At 58.8% G+C, this 22,165-nt stretch overlaps 1 protein-coding gene across 19 annotated transcripts in view; it reads left to right on the forward strand.

Moving 5' to 3' along the window:
• Positions 1 to 22,165, forward strand: part of DYSF (dysferlin) — a 200,321-nt gene that overhangs the window by 89,246 nt on the left and 88,910 nt on the right. For all 19 annotated transcript variants that reach the window (XM_070429442.1, XM_070429443.1, XM_070429449.1 and 16 more), the window contains 12 exons: positions 12 to 125; positions 1,587 to 1,764; positions 2,311 to 2,435; positions 4,282 to 4,388; positions 9,577 to 9,769; positions 11,826 to 11,981; positions 15,451 to 15,582; positions 15,668 to 15,834; positions 16,651 to 16,765; positions 17,038 to 17,143; positions 17,386 to 17,528; positions 18,834 to 19,007. In XM_070429442.1, coding sequence (XP_070285543.1) covers positions 12 to 125; positions 1,587 to 1,764; positions 2,311 to 2,435; positions 4,282 to 4,388; positions 9,577 to 9,769; positions 11,826 to 11,981; positions 15,451 to 15,582; positions 15,668 to 15,834; positions 16,651 to 16,765; positions 17,038 to 17,143; positions 17,386 to 17,528; positions 18,834 to 19,007 — 1,710 coding nt within the window. The remainder of the gene's footprint in view (positions 1 to 11; positions 126 to 1,586; positions 1,765 to 2,310; positions 2,436 to 4,281; positions 4,389 to 9,576; positions 9,770 to 11,825; positions 11,982 to 15,450; positions 15,583 to 15,667; positions 15,835 to 16,650; positions 16,766 to 17,037; positions 17,144 to 17,385; positions 17,529 to 18,833; positions 19,008 to 22,165) is intronic.

Consider the following 22,165-nt stretch of genomic DNA (forward strand, 5'->3'; position numbering starts at 1 on the left):
CTCCGCTCTAGGGAGAAGGTGTGGCCTACCGAGGCCGGGTGCTGCTGTCCCTGGAGACCAAGCTGGTGGAGCACTGCGAGCAGAAGGTGGAGGATCTCCCTGCAGACGACATTCTCCGGGTGGAGGTGAGGGGCGCGGCTCTCTGAGGCATGAGGGTGGTGGTCGAGGGGGCCTGGCCTGGAGGTGTCCTGGTGGGGGAAGCTCGGCTCCACCCAGGCTCACATGCCTTCACCTCCTGGGCCTCAGTGCCTCAGCTGGGAAGTGGGAGTAACCCCATGACTACCCTGCCTCCCCGAGGAATGTTCAGAGACTCAAAAACGATGAACGAAAGTACTTTAAAAGTCTAGAGCTCAATCCAAACCGAGAGGCTATTTGATAACAATAATGTGAGAATAGCTCACACTTATTAGGCACTCACCATGTGTCAGACGCTGTGCTAGTGACAGTCCGCTGTCACTGCGTCCTCCCAGCAGCCACCAGATGACGACTGTTAGTATCTCCGTTTTACAGATGAGGAAGCGGAGGCTCGAATGAATCAGAGCAGCAAGTGGGAGAGCTGGGCCTTGTGTCCAAGAGGCAGCTGTATGGAGCCTGCACTCTCAGGCTCTGTAGTCAGCAGGCGCTTGTTTCAGTCCTGGCTGGACCACCTACCAGCTGTCTGAGTCCCCCGTCTGTAAAGTGGGGGGTAATCATTACAGTTACCTCGTCAGTGTGTTGGAGGATTAAATTCACACCCATTGCAGGAAGCACTCCATCAGTGTTAGCTGTTCTTACTATTTACATCAGCGGTTCTCAACCTGTGGGTCGCGACCCCTTTGGGGGTCGAACGACCCTTTCACAGGGGTCGCCTGAGACCATTGGAAAACACATATATAATTACATATTGTTTTTGTGATGAATCACTATGCTTTAATTATGTTAAATTTGTAACAATGGAATTGGGGGTCACCACAACATGAGGAACTGCATTAAAGGGTCACGGCATTAGGAAGGTTGAGGACCACTGATTTACATGATCCCAAACCCACTCGTGTGACCCTCTTCTCTCTGCCTTCCACGAAGGGGGTGGTAAAATCACCTTGGTTCTTGTATTTAGTGCTTCCCATGTCCTTCGCCCTGTGCCTGATGCCCAGAGGGGACAAGGGGATCCATTGGTCCCAAGCCCATGGCAGCCTGGGACACTGCAGGGCTGGCTGGCGCGGGGAGACCCTGAGCGGTGGGCTGGGAGCCCTGGGCAGGGCATGTGGTCGAGAGCCTTTGCCCCTACTCAACAGCAGATGCAGAAGACCAGGCTCCTTGGGGTGGTGGTGCCATGGCTGCTGGTTTGGATTAAGGAGCAGCATGGCCTTGGAGGCGTAACCTTATTAGAGGAACGTGGCCAAGCACACAGGCCTGGAATGAGTTTGCTCAGTTAGTAACCGAATCTGGGCGCTGTTGCTGAGCTGGACCATGCGCCACCCATCCGTCCAGCCAGGATTTACTGGGCGCCAGGCACCGCCAGGGCCTGCCAGACATGTGACCCCTCTGCACCCCGGTGTCTCCCTTCCTCCTCCCTGTGACTCTCTGGCCGCCCTCTCTGCTTCTAGAAGTACCTCCGAAGGCGCAAGTATTCCCTCTTCGCGGCCTTCTACTCAGCGTCCATGCTGCAGGATGTCGACGATGCCATTCAGTTCGAGGTCAGCATCGGGAACTATGGCAACAAGTTTGATAACACCTGCCTGCCGCTGGCCTCCACCACCCAGTACAGCCGGGCGGTCTTTGACGGTGAGGCCAGAGGCCACGTGCCTGGATGGAGCCCAGATCCTGGAGGGGGGCCTGGCCCTATGTCCTGCCTCCCATTCCAAGTTGCCAGAGGTCCACTCGAGGGCCTGTTGGGGGGGACCCTCTGCTGGCTCCCCCTGTGCCTCCTCCCCCATCACCTTCCAGGGGTCCCCGCTGCCAGGGCCCACAGATTGGTTTCCCCAAACTGGCTATAGTGAGCCTTGATTCTGACCTGTGGGGTCATTCATCACCTGGTGGCTGTGGGGCTTGGCGTAGAGAATGTAGAGAATGCGGGTCCCCAGCATCCTTCCAGCAGCCCCCCTGCTTTGCTGCGTTAAGGAGCCCCCGTGAGAGCAGCGGCTGTCCTCAGCCCAGAGGGGGAGCTGTGGGCACCTTGTCTGGACCCTGGGAAACACTGTCACACGCGTGTGTGTCCCACGGAGTTCTCAGTGGGGAGGGGGAGCAGGTGCCGGAACCCATCCCACCCTCGGTCCCCTTCCCCCAGCCCTGCACCCCTGTCTCAGCACCAGGCCCTCTGTGTCCCGCCAGGCTGCCACTACTACTACCTCCCCTGGGGCAACGTGAAGCCCGTGGTGGTGCTGTCGTCCTACTGGGAGGACATCAGCCACAGGATCGAGGCGCAGAACCAGCTGCTCAGGATCGCTGACCGGCTGGTGAGTGGAAGCAGCCTGTGCCTGCACCCCCGCTGTGGGCGTCGTCAGACCGGTCCCCCTCGGGTGCACACACTCACCTACAGCTGTGCCTGGGCCCCTGGGTCCTCACGGGGCCAGGCTGTGGTCCTGTCCTGCATACGGGGAAGAGAGGACAGGGAGTGAGAACTATGCCAGGGGAGCCCTCAGTCTGATGGAGAAGACAGCACCGAAAAGGAGCTGAGAGAGGCTGAGCGAGGAGCAGGACAGACAGAGCCTGGTGCCCGCTCATTCGTTCATCCTTTTGTCAGATGCCTTTGACCGTCATCACAGAAAGGACTTGTGCTAGAAACGTCCAGATAGAAGTTAGACATGAACAAGAAGCTGACCTGCCTTCAGGGAGTCAGTTTAGTGTGGGGAGCCTAGGCTCACCCACACAGAAGTCCTAAACTTCAGGAGTAGCAGGGGCTCCGGGTGGGAGGGCTGGGGAGCATCAGGGAGGCATCTCAGAGCCGTGAGGTGGTGGTGGTGGGGGGAGGGGGGGAGCAGGAGCCCGGGAAGGGCACGGTGGCAGTGGTCCAGGGGAGAGTGACCAGCACTGGGAAGGAGATGACCTGGGTGGAAATTCCTTGGGCTAGGAGGCCCTGGGAGTCTATTGGATGAGGGAAGGGGGAGGACTGGGAATTAGGAAGTCAGGAGAGAGGCAGGTGGTAAATCCTGATTTAGATGCTACCAGGGCTTTGCCCATGGAGGCTGGGTGCGGCCGGCTTGGTGCTGGGCCGGAGAGTGGAGGGGAATCACAGTGGGCAGAAGCGTAGAGGCCAGGGCGGGAGCCGGTGCTCTGGCGGTGGCCCAGGCCATTCCTGTGTGTGCATGTGGTGGAGGCTCACCCACAAGGCGCGTGGCCCGTGGGAATGAGGAGGCAGGTGTGGCCACACCGCTGGAGCAGGTGAGGAGCATCGCTGGAGGGAAGGGGTGTGGAAGGCTCGGGCACATCTGTGGGTGAGGAGGTGAGCGCAGCGAGGAGGGAAGGTGGACGAGGAAGGGGAAGGTGGGGTCTTGGAGTGGCTGGGCGAGGATACAGGCCCAGGCGGAGGGCCGTGGTGGCCCACACCTTCCCTGAGACTGGCAAACTGCAAGGTGCAGGAGGACTTGGCGTCGATGCCTTTTAAGTCCAACTCCGTCCTCTGGGTCAGCCATTCTCCCCTAGGACAGCCCCTGAGGGTGGGAACTGTGTTCTCTCCAGGGCCCGTCCTGCCCGGTGGTCCCAGGGAGGAGCACATGCCAGGAGGCTGGGCTGGGGAGGGAGTGGGGGGCTGAGGGACAGGACTGGCCTGGTGGGTGCTCTGTGGGAGATCTCTGCCTCCCAGCTCAGGGCTAAGGCTCGGGAACAGGCTGATGAACCCCTGGCACGACCCGGCCGCGGGAGTTTGTAGGATGGGAGCGCTGTGATGGGAGGTTTCTGAGTGCTCCCGAGGCAGGGAGGCCGTGCCCTGAGCCTGGCCGGGTGGTGGGATTTGTAAGGAGAGAGCATCCTAGGCAGGGACCGGAGGGGCTCAGCAGTCACTCACCCGTGAGACGCGGACCTGGCCTGAAGGGGCCTGTGAGGAGCTGCACGCAGCACCTAACCTCCTTGTGACCACGTGCGCCCCAGGCTGGAGCCCCAGGTTCAGAATCTGGGTCAGTTGGGTGTGGGAGCCCTGGGATGTTCTTGAGCCAGGACAGACCCTGATTTGTCGGGTCTCATCTATGCTCTAATGCTCTCCTCTTTGGCTCAGGGCCTGGGGGTGGTGACGGGGCTTGGGGCTGGGGTCCACGGTGCACCTTGGCCCTGCAGTGACCGCCTTGACTCTTGCCCGCCTTTCCCCAGGAAGCCGGCCTGGAGCAAGTCCACTTGGCCCTGAAGGTGCAGTGCTCCTCCGAGGACATGGACGCCCTGGTGGCTCAGCTGATGGATGAGCTTATCGCAGACTGCAGGTAGGGGTGCCTGGCACCCACGCCCACCCTCCTGACGCAGCCAGGCCCTGTCCCGGGAGTGCTCGTGGGTGGCGGTGAGCGGCGGCATGTCTCCCGGCCCTGCTTGGCCAGCAGTCCAGCCATGCTGAGTCCAGAGGTGGTGGAGCCAGCGCGGGGAGTTGAAAAGGTGACATTTAGAGCAGGTCATAAATCTCCCTGCAGCAGCGGCAGCTGTGGGCCCTGGGCGGCCGCTCACCTGAATGGGGAGCATTGTGTCTCTGATCCCCGACCTCTTATTTCCCTGATGGAATCTGCAGGAGGAGCGGGCTGGGGGGAGTGACGGCGGCATCCCTCCTTCCCCCAAGGCCATGTCGGGGACCATGGTTTCTGTTTGGCCGTCTATTGACGTGGCTGATGGTCAGGAAAAGGGGGCCTTGGGTGCTGGAGAACAGGGGCTCTGAGGCCCGGGAGACGGTGCACCTCAGCATCTCCTCCCCGTGCGGCCGTGACTTGGGGCTCACCACCCACCTGCTCTGGCCTTGGTTTCCTCGTCTTTAACGGACACGGAGAATAACTAACTTGTAATAGCGCACACACAAGGCGCCCGGCCCCATGTTTAACACACGGTAACTATGATTATTATTAAGAAGCAGAGATGTCAGGAGATGTAGGTTTTTGTCCTTTTCACCAGCCCTGCAGCTCTGGGCAGCTTCACTTCTTCGGACCTTAGTTTTCTCAGCTGTTACAGGGACCTGACAGCAAAAAGTGGCCTTTCTGCTTCCTACCGAGTCAAGTGTGAACATGTGCAAATGCGTTCTGTGTGCCTCTCAGTCCTGTCAGCCCACCCCCTAGGGAAGGTGTGACCAGTGCCTTCATGCGGAGACCTGGGTCACCATCCCGCCGCCCATTGCAGCGTCCTCCTAGGCCAGTGATGGCGAACCTTTTGAGCTCGGCGTGTCAGCATTTTGAAAAACCTTAACTCTGGTGCTGTGTCACATATAGAAATGTTTTGATATTTGCAACCATAGTAAAACAAAGACTTATATTTTTGATATTTATTTTATATATTTAACAAAGAAAAACCAACCAAAAAAATGAGTTCGCGTGTCACCTCTGACACGGGTGTCATAGGTTCGCCATCACTGTCCTAGTCCTTTGTACCTCGGCTGGCAAAGACCAGGACAAAGATTTCCCCAAAGAATCGCCTCCCTCTCCCCTCACCCGTGGTGGGATTGCAGGCGGGTCATTCCTTCATGCCCCAGCCTTCCTGAAGGCTTGCATGCGGAGCAGGTTGACAAGGGGCAGCGTTAGCCCTCACGTGACTCACGCGAGAGTGAGCAAATGCTGTCAGGTGTGTCGGGTTGGAGGCATGAGCTATAGGAGCTCAGAGCAGGTGCATGTAACTCAACTCTAATGTGGATGCTTCCTGGGGGAGCAGATGCCCGATGTGAACTCTGAAGGGGGAGGACCAGGAGTCAGCCCTGGAGAGAGGGTCCCCCAGGCAAAGGCAGAGAAGCCTGAGGCGCCTGCTGCCTCTGGGAGGGGATAGTCACCGGGCAGCTCAAGCCCAAACGAGACAGGCCTCAGGGGTCCCCGAAGGGGGACTCAGCCTTGGGAACTGTCTGGGAGCACAGTGGTCCCCATGGTTCAGATGCTCACTGTGGCTGCAGTTCAAGGGATGGGCTGGTGGTGGTGATGGAAGATTGGACCAGGCAACACGGAAGGAGGGACTCTGGGTGGGGAGGGGGCAGAGGGCAGCAGAGGGCAGCGTGGACTACGCAGGAGGCATCAAGACGACAGCAACCCCAGAAAGAGCACGTATGAACTAATCATAACAACCTTATGGGGTAGGAAGTAGAATGATCTCCATTCTACAGAGGAGGAAACAGACCTGGAGAGGTTAATTAACTTGGCCAGATTGACACTCCTAGTAGGTGGCCGAGCCCCTTGGTGCTCTACTGCTCCTTAAGGACAGGACGTGATGGGGGGTTGGCTGTGGGGGCCCAAGGAAGGTGGAGCATGATCCCCTGGCTCTGGCCAGGCCAGCTGGGTGGATGGCAGGGCCCGTCCAGAGAGGTCAGCAGGAGAAGCAGCTTTTGGAGGACATGAATTCAGGGCTGGCCATGTGGAGGTGCCCGTGGCTGTGATCTGGAGGTCAGAGGGCAGAGGGAGGCTGGAGGGGCACACAGGGACACGGCCACCATGGGGAGGCCTCAGCGGACCTCTCTGTGCCCCACTGGCCGGGCCTGCCAGCTGGGGTGCGGAGGTGGGCCAGGGCCCCGCTCATGACTCACGAGTTGTGTGGACCTTGGCAGGTCTGAGGTGCCTGAAACATCTCAGACGAGTGGACCCAGTGCGGGGCTGCCCTTGCTGCCCTCGCAGGTTCTCGGAGGACTTGGCTAAAAACGCTTCTGCTAAAGCCTGGCCCCCTCGAGCCACTGTCCTCAGGACAGAAGGGGGCCTGGGGCCTCGAGGCACTGGTCCCAGGTCAGGAGCTCTGGAGGAGGCCCTCACCCTCTGAGGAACCCAGGAACGGCTCTCCCTCACCAGACTGACTCCCTCAGGCTCCACCCGAGGCCCCCACCAGCCCCAGGGCCACAGCAAGGGGCTTCCTTCCCCTTTGGCTCTGTGCTGTGCGTCATCACAGCAGGGCAGCCGGGTCCGGGTCCCGAGCCAGCTCGCCATGGCTGACCCTGGCTGCTCACCCCTCCTCAGCCAGCCCTGCCCCTGCCCCTGCCTCCACCATGTCCTTTGTTCCATCGGACCCTTGTCCTGCCTCCTCTCCCTGGGAACCCCTCTCCCCCCACGGCCAGTGGTGCTCACCCTGTTCTTCTGGCCCAGCCCTCTTGTCTCATCGCTAACCCGACTGCCCACCCCACCTCTCCACTGGATGTCCTGCAGCACGTTCAGTGCATTCCCTGATCTTCCTAAAACGGTGCCCGGCTCCTCCACTTCAGCCCTGTGGTGTCTCCCGGTTAGGAAAAGTCCCAGCTCTTACCCTGGTGGACAGTCTCTCTGTCCCCACTCCCTGCCTTGCGGGCCCCAGGGATCCTACATCTGACCTCTTCAGAGCCACCCTGCACATGCTCCCTCCTGCCCCTGAGGTTTCGTCTTGTGCATATACGGCTCCTTCTGCTAGAACACCCTTCCTGCTCTTTTGGCCTGACAGGTGCAGCGAGGGGCCACTTCCTCCAGGAAGTACTCCTGACTCCGAGGCTGCTCAGTGGGGGCTCCCTGAAGGCAGGGCTGGACTCAGCCAGGACCAGCAGAGCTGCTGCTCCTGAGGAGTGAATGAATGACTCTGTGGCCAGTTCATCTTTCAGGCTGGACCCTGCTGCCTCCCTGGTGGCACCCACTCATGGCAGGGACGGGGCAGGGGCAGGGGCAGGGATGGGGCAGGGGCAGGGGCAGGGGCAGGGGCAGGGACAGGGGTAGGGGCAGGGGCAGGGGCAGGGGCAGGGGCAGGGGCAGGCACAGGCAGCCACGTGTGAGCAGCTCAGCTCTGTTGTCAGCCTGCGCCGTGCCTGCCTACCATTTTCAGGTCGGCAGGGCTGGCCACAGCAAGCTGCCCCGGTTGGGGGTACAGTGTCATCCAGACTCTTCTCCCAGGTCTCCCTTGCTTTCCGTACTCTCTGCCTTGGGCTTTTCTGGGGCAGGAAAGGTCTGAGGCGTCTCATGTTAGTGGCAGTCCCGGGTCCCAGCTGTTTCTTGGGGAGTCTTGGCGGGGCTGGTGGCCTCCGTGAAAATCTCCCTTTGGTGGTCTGTATGGCAGTCCCTCCCAGCTCCCGACGCAGGCTGGGAGCATAAATCACTCTGGTTGGCTCAGCAATCCAGATCCCACTCCAGGCCCGCCTGCCCCCACCCTCAGGCCCTCTCCGGCCTCCTTCCCGGGCAGGACTCCGGCCCAGGCCCCCCTTTACCCACCGAGCATGCCCCTCCGCCACGTTCCAGCGGGCTGGGGCTGGAGGGATGGCGGCCGTCCCTCTCCAGGCCTGGGGCAGCCCCATCCGAGGCACCCTCGGGGCAGTAAATATTATATTACTACAGGGTGTGCAGTACGTGACCTGAGACAGGTCCCGGGGCTTAAGTTTCCTGAGATGGAGTTTGCGTACTGCTCCCCCCACCCTAAAAATTCAATTAAAAAAAATAACAGGAAAAATGTAGTGCGCCGAGGGCCTGCCAGAGCGGTGTATCTGGCGGCGGCGGTGCCGCTGCGCTCCGGCGGTAATTGGTTCTGCATAGCTCGGGGAAATTGGCAGAAAAATAAATCAGCCAGGAGCCGGAGTCGAGACGCTGCCGGGAGGGGAGTATGAGGTGGGGGGGCTGCAAGCGGTGGGAGCAGAACTGGCGGAGCGGGTTTGACTGATGTCCTGTTTGGGAGTCAAGGGCTCAGCAGAGGTGGGGCAGCCCCCCATGCGCTCCAGCGGGGATCGTCTAGAGGGGTCCTGCTGGTGAGGGAGGGCAGGGAGCTCCCCACTCCCCACCGCATCCTGTAGGACCCCCGTGCGTGCGTACTGACTGACCTTGGAGGGGTGGTATGGTGAGGAGGAGCCGTAGGAAGGACTATTCGGGAGCCCAGTGGGATGGGGGGCAGTCAGAGTTCTTTGCCTCCAAACAGGATGGAGTTTAAATCCAGCCCCCCACTTGGGACCAAGGGCTGTGTTTCTGGGACTGTTTGCCCCCCCCTGTACCCCCCAGCCCCCGCATGAAGGCTTCCTAAACAGAGGGTTCTGGGAGGGGTGTGTGGGGCTGCCCCAAGTCGACACATCTGTATTGCTGGCTGCCGGCCTCCCCACAGCGTCTGCAGTGGCTTGTCAGGGATCCATAAATTTCCTTCTTGAAGAAAGTGTGCGTACAACAGAATGGATTCGTTTCAGCCAAGGGCAACTTGGCGCTCAGGCCTCTGCTCTGGGAGGATGCAGGGGGCAGGGAGGAACCCCCCCTCCAAGTCCCCTCCGGGACTTCAGAGCAGTGGCCTGTGGGCCAGTGTGGTTGGGGAAGGCTTCCTGGAGGAGGTGAGGGCGGAACAGGTTGCACAGAGATGACTGTGCAGGTGGGTCAGGCTGGAGAAGGTGCCCAGCAGGTGGGCTGAGGGTGTGATGCTTGTTGTGGGGCCTGTCCTCATATGTGTGTTCATGCATGTATGTGCCTGGACTGGGGTCTGCACCGGGCTCCTGCTCATCAGGTACATCCCATCTGTCCCTCACAGCCAGCCCCTGAGCAATGTCCAAGAGAGGCCCTCTGCCACCTACCTGGACCAGTACCTGTACAAGCTGCGCACCCGTCACCTGAATCAGATCACCGAGGCGGCCTTGGACCTGAAGCTTGGCCACTATGAGCTCCCCGCTATCTTGGAGCAGGCTGAGGACTGGCTCCTGCGTCTCCGGACCCTGGCGGATGAGGTAGCTCACCCTGCAAAGCACCTTCCTTCCTGTCTGGGTCATCAGAATGGGGAGGGACCTGGGACTGTCTGGACCACGATCCAAGCCTGGCTCCATTGTTGAGTGACCATGAGCCAGTGACTTAATCTCTCTGAGCCTCCACGCCCCCATTTGTGGAAGGAGGAGAGAGCAAGCAACGGGAAACTGGATATTGCGGGGCCCAGCACAGAGCCTGGTGTGCTGTAGGTGCTCAATAAATGTCCCCACATGTGCATAAGAAATACTGACAAGGTGTTTCAGAGACAGAGCTGGGACCAGGACCCAGGGCGCCTGGCTCTAGGTCCAGTGCTGGGCCTGCTTTCCCGGGACCTAACGCCTTCTCCCTGCCAGCGCCCTGGTTTCCTGCCCTCGTGGTTGCCTCTGAGCCCAGACCCAAGGAGGCTGCATGTGCAGTAACTCTGAGCATCGTCATATCTAATCAGAGAGAAGAGGCCCCAGTTAGTCTTCAGGGGCACCTTTCCCCACCCGCACCCCCCCCCCCCTCCCCGCCTTCAGGGCAGATGCACTGACCCGGTTCCTCGGGTGCCCAGACAGGACACAGATTTGTCTAGAATGAGGACATAGGTCCACTCATATCAGAGGCAGGCCAGCTGTTGCCCACTCTGACCAGAGCCATGTGGGATGCCCAGGGAAGGGACGGTGATGGTAGGAAGGATCCCCCCAGGAGCGAGCAGAGAAGGGCAGGGCCTGCAAGGGGCTTCTGGAGGAGCGAGTTGTTGAAGGGGGAGGGAGGCCCAGGAAGTGGAAAGGAGACTCAGGAGGGGAAGGCAACCTGGGACGTGGGTCCCCGAGAGTCAGTTCCCGAGCAGGGTCTCAGGCATAGGCCAACTACATGGGGATCGTGTGTTGCTCAGCCACAGGCCGCCCCCCCCCCCCACGGTGGCCATGGACTATCTTCTCGGGCTGGTCAAGGCATGCCTCCCCAGATCATGGCCCAGACCAACCCCAGAACTCAGCACAGGTTGCGACAGGGCTTGGAGAGGTTCAGGTCAAACAGGTGCTGTTGACTGTATGGGAGCCCAGAGAGAATCCTTCTCAGATTTGAGTGCGCAGTGGAATCCCTGAAGGGCTCATTAAAATAGGCCACAGTCCCCCCACCCCACCTCGGGTGACATATCTGGATGGAGCCTGGGAATTTGCATTTCTGTTCCGGGGACCACACTTTGAGAACCCCTGGCATTATGGTTAGCAACACATTTTTGGAGTCAGAAAAACCCAGCTCCTAGCCTCGTGGAGCCTGAATTTCCTCACCTGGCACGTGGCTGCCTTTCTCTGCCTCCTGGGCTGCCGCAGGGCGGACGTGAACAAGGCCTGTGAAATGCTGAGCAAGTGCCGCAGGAGTCTGAGGCCTGGTCACAGGCAGACCCAGCCTCCTCCCGGTGCACTTGGCTCACCAACCTTGGTAGAGATGGACCGTACCCCACCAGCCACCTCCCCTCACAGCCAGAGGCTCCGAGGGCTCAGCGGCCTGGCAGTTTTGTTCTGAGCTAGTCACCATTCTCAGAGCCCACTGTCCCCAGGCCCAGTGAGAGTCGGCTCCCAGGGCCCCTGCTCTGGATTTGCTGCTGCTCCTGGGCATGGGGAAGGGGGTGAGGAAGGAGGCAGTCATCTTAGGTGTAACGTCATCTTCTGGGTCAGACGGAATCCTCCATGTATGTCTATGCCGGGAGCATCCACCTACCCAGTGTGTGGAGGTGGGGCGGGCGTGGGGAATCTAAGAACCTAAGCTCTGGGCTCCAGGCAGGAGTGTCTTTTCCCAGAAAATGTGAACTCAGCTCAGTGATTTTTGGCAGGCTCCTCTGTGAGCCCGGGGCAGTCCCCTGTCCTGGGGACTCTTGGCTGCTGAAATCAGAGGTGCCCGGCTGAACCTGGGAGGCCACCAGGGTGAGGCGGGGGTGGGCATCTGGGGATGGAGGCCGGGGAGAGACCTGTGCGGGCCCTGAGCCAGGGTGGTCAGCTCATGGGGTGCGGGCCCAGGAGGGTCACGGTCCCCACCCTGACGGCCACCTTCTCTCAGCCCCAGAACAGCCTGCCCGACATCGTGATCTGGATGCTGCAGGGAGACAAGCGGGTGGCGTACCAGCGGGTGCCCATCCACGAGGTCCTCTTCTCCCGGCGGGGCGCCAACTACTGTGGCAAGAATTGCGGGAAGCTGCAGACGATCTTCCTGAAAGTGGGTTCTTTCTCCTCAAGTTACGGCCACATTTTCTCAGCCCCAGGCCTGTCCCTGTCCTCTTCCCTTTCCCCTCCGGTTCTCTCTCTGCCTCCGAGTCCGAGGACTCCGTTCTTGAAAAGGGCCGAGGGCTTTAGGTAAAACTCCCTCCCTTCTCCTCCCTCTCACAGGGTTCCCTAGACCCCACGCACCCGGTCCAGAGCGTGAGCAGGGAGAGCAGAGCCGGCCCCTGAGGCTGTGCTTGCCCTCCAGCCTCTAAGGGCCCTGACACAGACCCCCTCCATCCCTGCCTGAGTGTCTTTCACTCCACCTGGGGCCTCAGGGCAGCCATGGCCCAGGGAGGTTCAAGTTCCTCCCTGTGGGAAGGCTGGTGTCTGGGCACCAGGTGTCCCCATGGCTCTGCCCCACCAGAGAGCCGGGAGCAAGTATCCTGCCCCCCAGTCTCACCCCACCCCCCTCCTCCTCTAACACCGGTCCTTGCTCCCTCTCCGGCTTCCCTCAGGGGACTGACCTGACCAGCCGTGGGTGACAGGGAAGTGAGTGGGTACCTGGGGACCCTCCATCCTCTCTCTGGGTTAATGTGGGGACATAGAGCCAAGGCTGCTTTGGTCTGGGGACTGTGGCCTGGTGGTCAGGACATAATTTGGGGAAATTCCTCCCTGTGCCATGGCTGCCCTGGCTCAAGGGGAGGGTCCCTGTTGGGATGGCTGTCATTGAGGCTGCCCTGCTAGCGGAGGGGTGGCCTTGGGAAGCAGGCGAACCCCTTACCACTTACTGTTGGCTCCAGATGGCCCTGTTGGCATTATACACTTCCTGGCTTTCACCTTCCCCTGCCCCTGTCTCCTCCCAGCGCACCAGGACCCATCCCACCTCACCTCTTCCAGGTCATTGTTGGCTAACCTCAGCCTCACACCTCTGAGTGGCTGCTGGTCAACTCGTTCATATATTGGCCGATCATTCTTGTCCCGGCCTGGCGTGGGTGGAGAGGACAGGTTTCAAAGGCGCAGTGTGAGTGGACAGGTGACGGGGCTGGCTGGACTCCTGTGTGGCCATAGGCAGATTTCCTGAGCTCTCCTGAGCTGGCTGTCTTCTCACCTGTAAATGAAGGTCAGGCTGCCGGCTTCATAGGTTTTGAGAATTGAATTAGGTAACACAGGTCACGGGTCTTGCCGGAGCTCGGTGGTCAGTGAGTGTTAGCTTCTCTCCCCGCTTCTCCCCTTTTCCTTGGGAGCCCCCTGGCTGCCTGGGGGAGAGGAGGCTCCATGACCACCATGCCTGGAGGTCAACCCAAAGTCAGGGATGAGCAGACGTCTGCACGTGGGGAATTGACACCTCAAATGAGAGGCAGTTTTGCCTAGAAAGAGGGTGGGAGGTGTGTCAGGCAGTGGGCTTCCCCTCCCACCTGCTCACAGGCCACCCAGGGCTCATCCCCCTTGCGATCTTCCCCTGAGCCAGCTCCTTGCCTGGCAGGAGAGAAGGGACAGGAAGTCAAGGAGCGGCCACATCTGAGTGGGGCTACCCAGGGAAGGCTGTCTGGCTGGAGCGGAGGTGGGGTTGTGGAGGGCGCCTGGGGGACATGCTCCAGGCTTTGACCTCTCGGCCCTGCAGCCTTGGGGAAATGCAAACTGAAAAATTTTCCTGATTCCAAGCAGAGGAAAAAAAAAAAAAAGATATAGAATTGTTTCTCGAAGTCTTCCCCACTGAGTTTATGAGCCCTGCCAGTAGCTCCTGAGCAAGCTCTACAAAAATGTTGGCAGCAAGCAGAGACCAAGAAAACATTGGTGTTTCTTAACTTAAACCAAAGTTGGAAAAAATGAGCACCAGCAGAGAGGGAGAGGAGCCCCAAACTAGACATTTCTTTATTTGCTGTTGCTATTTTGGGTCCGGCAGGCTGGCCCCGTCTGGGGGAGGGCAGGGGAGAGACTGGGGGTGGCGGGGGAAGGGGGGGTCAGGCATTCCTGCCATGTCCCTGGGGCTGGTGGTTTGGAGGGGAAAAGGCTGCTAACCACCCCAGGGAGAGGACAGCTGAAGAGAACAGTCATGGGGAGGTTTCCAGGGGGTGACACTTGGGGTCACGGGCTGCTCCAGGCTTCATTGAGGATGAACCTTAGCAGAGAGGCTGGGGGAAGGGTGAGAGTGTCATGGCCTTGGCCGGGTACCCCTTCCCCAGTCTCTTACCTGGACGGGCTCTGTCTCCAGCATCCAGGCCTCCTCCATCAGGGAGACCCCTTACCCCGGCCTCTCTTTCCCCTTCTCAACCCATCAAAATCACTTTCTTGTCTCATTCTGTTCCCTGTCTCAGAGGAGTTACTGCTCCCAGCTCAGGTACATGAAGCCAAGACACTAATACATTCCTTCCTCTAAGGGACCATGCAATGTGTTTCTCTAAGGGTGAGGCACTCCTGCCCCGCAGGCCATATCTGACCCTGATTTCAATCAAACGGTGAAGTAGTTGGGGAGAATACATCTCCTCTGTTGGGACACTGTGGTTATTCCCTTTTGGCAGAGCTTGTGAAAGTTTCAGGCTAAAAAGACCAATGAATAGTGGTTAACAATGCTGATAAGCACTTGAAGGGGTAGAGGTATCAGATGATACACTCACATCCAGCCAAGAAAACCCTAGAAAAACAGACAAACAAACAAACAAACAAATCCAACTGAAAACGAAGGGGGAGGCTTTAACCTCTTCACCTTCCAGACCTGGATCATCATATCTCCTTTAGAGACTTCCTAGAACTGTATTCTCCAATATGGTGGCCATATGTGCTGTTTCAATCTAAATTAATGAAAATGAAATAAGCCCTGGCTGGCTGGCTCAGTTGGTTAGAGCATTGCTCCAGACACTAAAAGGTTGTGGGTTTAATTCCCAGTCAGGGCACATACCTGGGTTGTGGGTTTGATCTCTGATTCTCTCACATTGATGCTCCTCTCTCTGTATCTGTTTCTCTCTCTCTCTCTCTCTCTCTCTCTCTCTCTCTCTCTCTCTCTCTCTCTCTCCAATAAAAACATATCCTTGGGATCAAGCTACCCAGGATTAAAAAAATGAAATAAAACTAAAAATTTAGTTCTTCAGTCACACTAGCTACAGTTTAAGTGGTCAGTTGCCCATGGACTGGTGTCTACCATATTGGGCCACGTAGATAGAAATCATTACCATTGTAGCAGAACATCGCATTGGACCCTGCTTCCTAGAAGAGAACAGAAATGAGGATGAGGCGGGAGAGGAGAGAATGGGGGATGCTGGTGTCTGTAGAGAGCATGTAGGTGGTGGTGGTGGGGTGCAGTCTTCTCCTTTGATGGGAAGGAATCTTGGCAGGTGAGGAGAAGGTATTTGATAAATCACACACATCTCTTCCATGAAATGCTGATGAGTCCTTTGACAGGGCACACACCTAATGGGGTGTCAGGCTGGCATGCCCACTCCCCTAAGCCTCATCTAGTTGGGTTTCTGTTCTTCTCTGGTACCCAGTATCCGATGGAGGATGTGCCCAGAGTCCGGATGCCAGTGCAGATACGGGTGAAGCTCTGGTTCGGGCTCTCTGTGGATGAGAAGGAGTTCAACCAGTTTGCCGAGGGCAAGCTCTCCGTCTTTGCTGAGACTGTGAGTGCCTGCAACCCTCCCCATGCTCCCTCCCCCACTTAGCTGCCACCGGACTCCACTCACTCCTCTACTGCTTGCTCTCCAGTATGAGAACCAGACCAAGCTGGCCCTGGTCGGGAACTGGGGCACGACGGGCCTTACCTACCCCAAGTTTTCTGATGTCACGGGCAAGATCAAGCTACCCAAGGACAGCTTCCGCCCCTCGGCCGGCTGGGCCTGGGCTGGAGATTGGTTCGTGTGTCCAGAGAAGACGTGAGTTGTGGGTAGGGAGGGCTTGGGGACCCCTCCGCCTCAGCCCTTTTCCTGAAAGGCCTCGGCCTTTTTCATTCCTCTGCCTGCTCCCCCCCACCTCTGCCCTGATCGTAGGGACCTCCACCCGAACCCCCCAGAACCGGGGCTCACTAGCAGCATTCGTCTCTGGAAGGGCTCTAACCACCGGAAGCCTCTTTATTATTAAACCAGAGTTGGCCTCCTTCAGACTTCGCATCTGACTTTGCTCCTGTTGGTTGCAGCCTTTCCTCCAAGACACCACAGAAAGTTGCTTCTTCCTCCTGAGTTAACTCCCCTTGTGCCCGACCGAGGCCCTTTCTTCCTCGGTGTTTCTCAGAACAGCATCATCCTTCTCCACCTCACTATCTGCCTCTTTCTCCTCTCTTCCAGCTGGGTTGACATTCAGCAACTGTTTCTTTTAAACGTTAAAAACATTGAAGTATGATCTGTATTGTACTCAGCTATTAAGCATACAGCTTGATAACATTTCCCATCTCTGTAGTTACCCATCGAGCTTCAACTTCCCCCAGGCTTAGGTGTCTTCAGTTGGTCTTTCTTTTTCTTGGGGGCGATGTATTCATCTGCCCTTGAGTGTCCCTAGGTCTCTCTGGTCTCCTTCCTCTCTCTCCCCATGCTCCTGACCCCTCCTCACTCTCTCCCTCTGCCTGTCTTATTGTGGGTTGGGTGAGGCTGATGTAGGAAGGTTGGTCCAGGCCTGGGCTTCTCTGCTGGAGGCTGTGGGTGGATGTGGGGGCGGGGGTCCCTTCAGCAGAGGCGCTGACTGTCCCCCGCCCACAGCCTGCTCTATGACACTGATGCGGGCCACCTGAGCTTCGTGGAGGAGGTGTTTGAGAACCAGACCCGGCTCCCTGGAGGCCAGTGGATCTACATGAGTGACAACTACACGGACGTGGTAAGGGGGTGCTCCAGGCAGGGGGGTTCCGCTTTCTTAGATCCTGTAAATTGGGGCCTGAGAGGGACCTGTGAGTCAAAGAAGGGCGGGACCTTTTCTCTCTTGCTCCGACGTCCCCAGCCTCTGTGCTTCGGTTACCAGCGGGACAGTGTGAGGTCCGGCTCGGGTAGGACTCGACCTGAGTCACACCTGGGCATTGAGAGTGTATGTTGTCAAGTGGCATCTTCCCAGCCTCCCTGCTCACGCCCATCTCTCCTCATGCTGCTGCCCAGAATGGGGAGAAGGTGCTTCCCAAGGAGGACATCGAGTGCCCGCTCGGCTGGAAGTGGGAAGATGAAGAGTGGTCCACCGACCTCAATCGGGCCGTGGACGAGCAAGGTGGGTGGCACATGGAACCCGGTGAGCCCCACCCTGGCGAGCTCACAAGGTGTGCTGGTGAGGACAGCTGAGTGCAGGGCGCCTTGGCCTGGGGACTTCCTGGGTTAGCCCTCCCTGCAAGCTACCGGCTAGGAGTCAGTGGCCGCCAGTGAGTCTGTGAGCATGCCCCACCTGGAGAGATAGCTCTGCAGAGGTGGAGAGTGGCTGGGCCATGAGTGATAGGTGCCCCCCCTTCCCCCCAGGCTGGGAGTACAGTATCACCATCCCCCCGGACCGGAAGCCGAGGCACTGGGTCCCTGCCGAGAAGATGTACTACACCCATCGGCGGCGGCGCTGGGTCCGCCTGCGCAGGAGGGACATCAGCCAGATGGAGGCGCTGAAGAAGGTGAGCCCAGGGGATGGTGGGTGGGAGTGAGGTCTTGGTGCGGGAAGGCAAGCTGGGAACACACACACACAGGTGTACAAAGGACATGTATAAGGCACATGAGCTCACTGGAGATGCTCACAGATCACACTCAGCACATGCACACATCACACTCAGCACAAACACAGATACACAATCACAAGTAGCACACACACAGATCACATATTACACCTAACACATGCAATATCACCCTCCCCCCGCACACAGATCACATTCAGCACATGCACATCCCACACCTACCACACACAGTGTCACACCCAGCACTCACACTGCATATGCACACACCTGCTCCAGAGTCCCACAGATGCCCATGTCTGCACAGCCCCAGAGACTGCCTCCCCGGCCTCTGGTCTGTGTCCTTCCTTCCCAAGCACACATGGAATTGCACCCCAAGAACCAGGTCTCCCCAGTGCAGGAGTAGCTTTTGGCAGGGCCCATGTCCCTTCCTCCCTTTGGGCACAGACAATCTGGAGACAGATGTCGCTGGGTCCAGGGGAAGGCAAGGCTCTTGGGCAACAAGCTGTCTGTGGTGCCATGAAGGAGACAGACCTCACTCTCTGTGAGGGGCCCCGGGGACAGAGGTGAGGGCTCGCCAGGCAGCGTGCCTCACTCCCTCACCACCAGGGTCCCTCCTAGACAGGGCGACGCTGGCCCCTAGGACTGGCCCTGGTCACTGAGCTCATGGCCCAGATCTGGGGCAGTCACAGGCCACCCTTTATGGGGAGCTGGAGAGGAAGGGGTTTCCAGGCACCCCTCCATGCTCAGTAAAGGGAAGAGCAGGGGGTCCCTCCGAGGCTGACCTAGGCCCAGCGTCAGGGGAAGAAAAGCTGGGGCTGGGAACTGAGATCTTCATTTTGCCTCTGCACTGCAGACCCACTTCCATTTTAGAAGCTGGGATGTGAAGAAGCAAAAGGAAATGACAAGACAACCTTGGACTCACGAAATCCACCCAAAATCCAAACAAACAAACCTGAAGCTCAGTCATCACCACCTCAGTCTACCTTCCCTTCCTGGCTCCTCAATTCTCCCCACAGCCTAGGGCGTATCTTTCCCTCCTGGTGTTCTGACTCAGAGTCCTTGTCACTGCAGAAGCGGCTCAGAGGGTCCCCCCTCCAGGCAGCCCTCCCAGGTTTTCCCATCTAGAGGGTGCTGGTGTGAGGTGGGGGGGGAGTTGTGGAGGGCAGGAAGGGCGCAGCTGGAGCTGAGCCCAGGACTCCCCGCAGGCCCGCCAGCGGCCTCTGAGTCTGCCCTGTTCTCCCCTCGCAGCATAGGCAGGCCGAGGCCGAGGGCGAGGGCTGGGAGTACGCCTCGCTCTTCGGCTGGAAGTTTCACCTGGAGTACCGCAAGACGGACGCCTTCCGCCGCCGCCGCTGGCGCCGCCGCATGGAGCCGCTGGAGAAGACGGGGCCTGCAGCTGTGTTCGCCCTCGAGGGGGCCCTGGTATGTCCCCTGCCCACCGGGCCTGGGTCGGTGGGGTGCACCTGGGGTTCCCAGAGCTGTTCAGGGCCGATGCAGAGGAGGCAGGGGCCCCAGGATAGAACCTTGGCCGGAACATGGACCAGGTGTTGTGGCTTCGGGTCCTCTGGGGCTGCATGTGGAGAAAGTGGACACAAGTCTCAGTGTCTTCCTGCCATAAAACTGCTCCTGTTCTGGCACCAGAAGACCTGCTACTTCTGTGCATAGTCAAGATGGTCTGCCTTGTGCCTGGAGCCGAGGGACCCATTCTTCTTGAAGAGGCTGGCATGGGCTGTGCTGGGGAGGCTTTGGCCTAGCCCAGTGGTCGGCAAACTGTGGCTTGGCAAACCACGGCTTGCGAGCCACATGCAGCTCTTTGGCCCCTTGAGTGTGGCTCTTCTACAAAATACCAGCTCTTCCACAAAATACCGATTTCTGCGCATGGGCCACGAAGTTTCAATCGCACTGTGCGTGCGCGCCCGCACGTGGTATTTTGTGGAAGAGCCACACTCAAGGGGCCAAAGAGCCGCATGTGGCTCGCGAGCCGCGGTTTGCTGACCACGGGCCTAGCCCATGGGCGTAGCCAGAGAGGTCTAATGACCCCAGAATTCCTTGGTTGGATCTGAGTGTCCTGGGACAGGCCATTGTGTCCCTAGGAATTTTGGGAGAGATGTGCCTCCAAAACTGAGTCCCAGCCTGGCTGTCCTGCCCAGTGCACACTTTCTGGAGCCAGTGGAACGGGGGGTCAGCTCAAGGTTATCCAGGGTCTGCATGATGTGTTCCCCCAAAGAGATGAGCAGGCCCTGCCAGGATATCTGAGTGGGGACATTCAGGGCGAGGATATGTCCTGTTCCCTGGTCTGTTGGCCTGGGGGTTCCTGGAGATGGAGTGAGTTGTCCAGGATGAGACACCCCCCTCCAAAATCCAGCCACAACTGCCCGCCCCCTGAGCTGGGGGGCTTTGGGTTGTGACCCTGGGAGCAGGCCCTACCAGCTGTGCTGGCTGATGGAATCTGAGCGAGTTCATCTGCAGCCAGCTGTGCGTGTGCACGTGTGCGTGTGAGTATTTGGTTGGGGTGAGGAGCTTGAGTCTTAACCCTGGGCCAAGGCTGGGTACCCATTTGTGGGGCAGCGCAGCTACAAGGGCTGGGGAAATAGAGTGGGGCAGGGCAGGGGGGGTAGAATGGGGTGGGGCTGGGGAGTACAGGGGGCAGTTCTGTGACTCCCTCTGTCTGTCTGAAAGGCACAGAGCAGGGCCTGGCCGTGGTCGTGTGGCTCCAGCTGGGGGTTCGGGGCATAAAGACTGTGGCAGACCTAACAGTCAGGGCCAGGCTGAGGAGGCTGGGCAGGCACCTAAGGACCCAGGACTTATTTGCTTCAGTGGAAACGCAACTCAAATGCCTAAAGGGAGAAGAAGAGTTTCAGGGCTCAGATAGCTAGACAGAGACCAAGAGATGAATGAGGCATTAGTTTGGCGGGAAATGGGCCCATGCAGTGTCCCAGGACTATGTTTCTAACGTGGTCTCCTGTCTGGTCTCATTCTCACACCGGCTCTGTCCATGTGATAGCAAAGATGGCACCTGTGACAAAAGGCTGACATCATCTTTATAACCAGCAAAGCCCTGCTGGATAGAATAGCTCGGCCCTCCCAGCATCCTCTGTTTTGCTCACACTGGAGACCACGAGGAGAGGAGAATGTCACTCTCTTAGTAGCTCCAGTAGCCGTCCTGTGTGGCCGACTGGCCCTGGAGCCTGGGCGAGGAACAGCGTGTTCTGATTGGCCGTCCGGGGCCAGGCGCTTTTTCTGTGGTTGACAGCATCACCAGGTGGGGGAGAGGAAAAGAAAACCCCAGAGAGTGCTGGGCAAAGAGCTACAGATGATGACCACGGACCCTATTCAGTGAGCAGCAGGAGCCAGAGTGGGTGGCTGAGCGGAATGTGCTGGTCAGAGCTGGGCTTCAGGACCAGTAATGAAGGAGCTGTGGAGGCTGGTTGGAGGGAGAGCCTCCCGTCAGGAGACCATCAGGAATCTGGGTTAGGGACCAGGACGCGGTGGCCATGTGGGATGGGAGCTGTGGACCAGAGTGGAAGTGGAGTGGCAGGGCCTGGGGAGGAAAGGGTCACATGAGCTCAGAGGCCCTGCTGGGTGCACAATGGGGCGATTCCCATCGCCAGGCCACGGGGCGGGGTGGCCCCGGGGCAGCGATGAGTTCATGGCTGGCCCTGGCAAGTCTGACACACACGGTGAACTGCTGTGTGGGAAAGGCGGATGTGGCGGCCGCCTGCCAGGCGGCCCAGGGCAGAGAGGCTGGGGGGCATGGGGGCTGAGTGTCAGCTGTGAGGTGTTGGGCCGGAGGAGAGAGTGCACAGGCCAGAGGCGCGCGAAAGTGCATGGATGGAAGCGTGGACGAGCTCTGGGGCTGCGGGAAGATGAGCAATCCCAGGAAAGCTGTCTGAGTCTGACTTAGAGAAAGAACCAGGCAGATGGGATGGATAGTGTTTAGGTGTGGCCGGCATCGGGACAGGGCCATTGGCCCATTTGATAGGAGCTGTCTGACCACTCTACTTCAGTGAATTGAACCTCCATCTGCACCAATACACAAGCAAGCGCACACACACACACACACACACACACGTACACACCTGCACACACATGCACACACACTCCCCTTCCATGGTCATCTTTAGTATATGCTTCCTGCCAGGACCAAGGCCAGCCTGGGCCCCTATCCCTGAGCCTGCTGTTCTTCATCCTGGGATGTACTGATGCCCGGCCAGGCACAGGGCAAAGGTCCAACCTGCAGGCAGGCGGGTTGGTTTCCTGGGTGCCAGGACCCAGCTACTCTCCTGGGCACTGGTCTTTGCCCACTGGCCACCGATGCCTGTGGATGCACCTGGCAGGACCGTGGTGGGTCACGGTGAAGGTTTCGTTCCAGTTCTGCTTCCTCTGCTTCCTAGCTATGGGCCAGTCCTTCATCTCTTTAGTGACTCTGTTACCTCATCAGGAAAGCCCTGCATCCTAGGGGTGCTGTAAGGATTAAGGACACGACGCATGCAAAGAAGTGCTTCTCAGCCCTTAGGAACATAGGAGCCATCCGGGGATCTTGTTAAAATGCACCCTCTGCATTCAGTGCCTGGGTGGGG

The sequence above is a fragment of the Myotis yumanensis genome, unplaced genomic scaffold (genome assembly GCF_028538775.1).
Source record: "Myotis yumanensis isolate MYYU_CA2020_CCGP unplaced genomic scaffold, mMyoYum1.0.hap1 SCAF_11, whole genome shotgun sequence".
In the NCBI taxonomy this organism is placed as follows: domain Eukaryota; kingdom Metazoa; phylum Chordata; class Mammalia; order Chiroptera; family Vespertilionidae; genus Myotis; species Myotis yumanensis.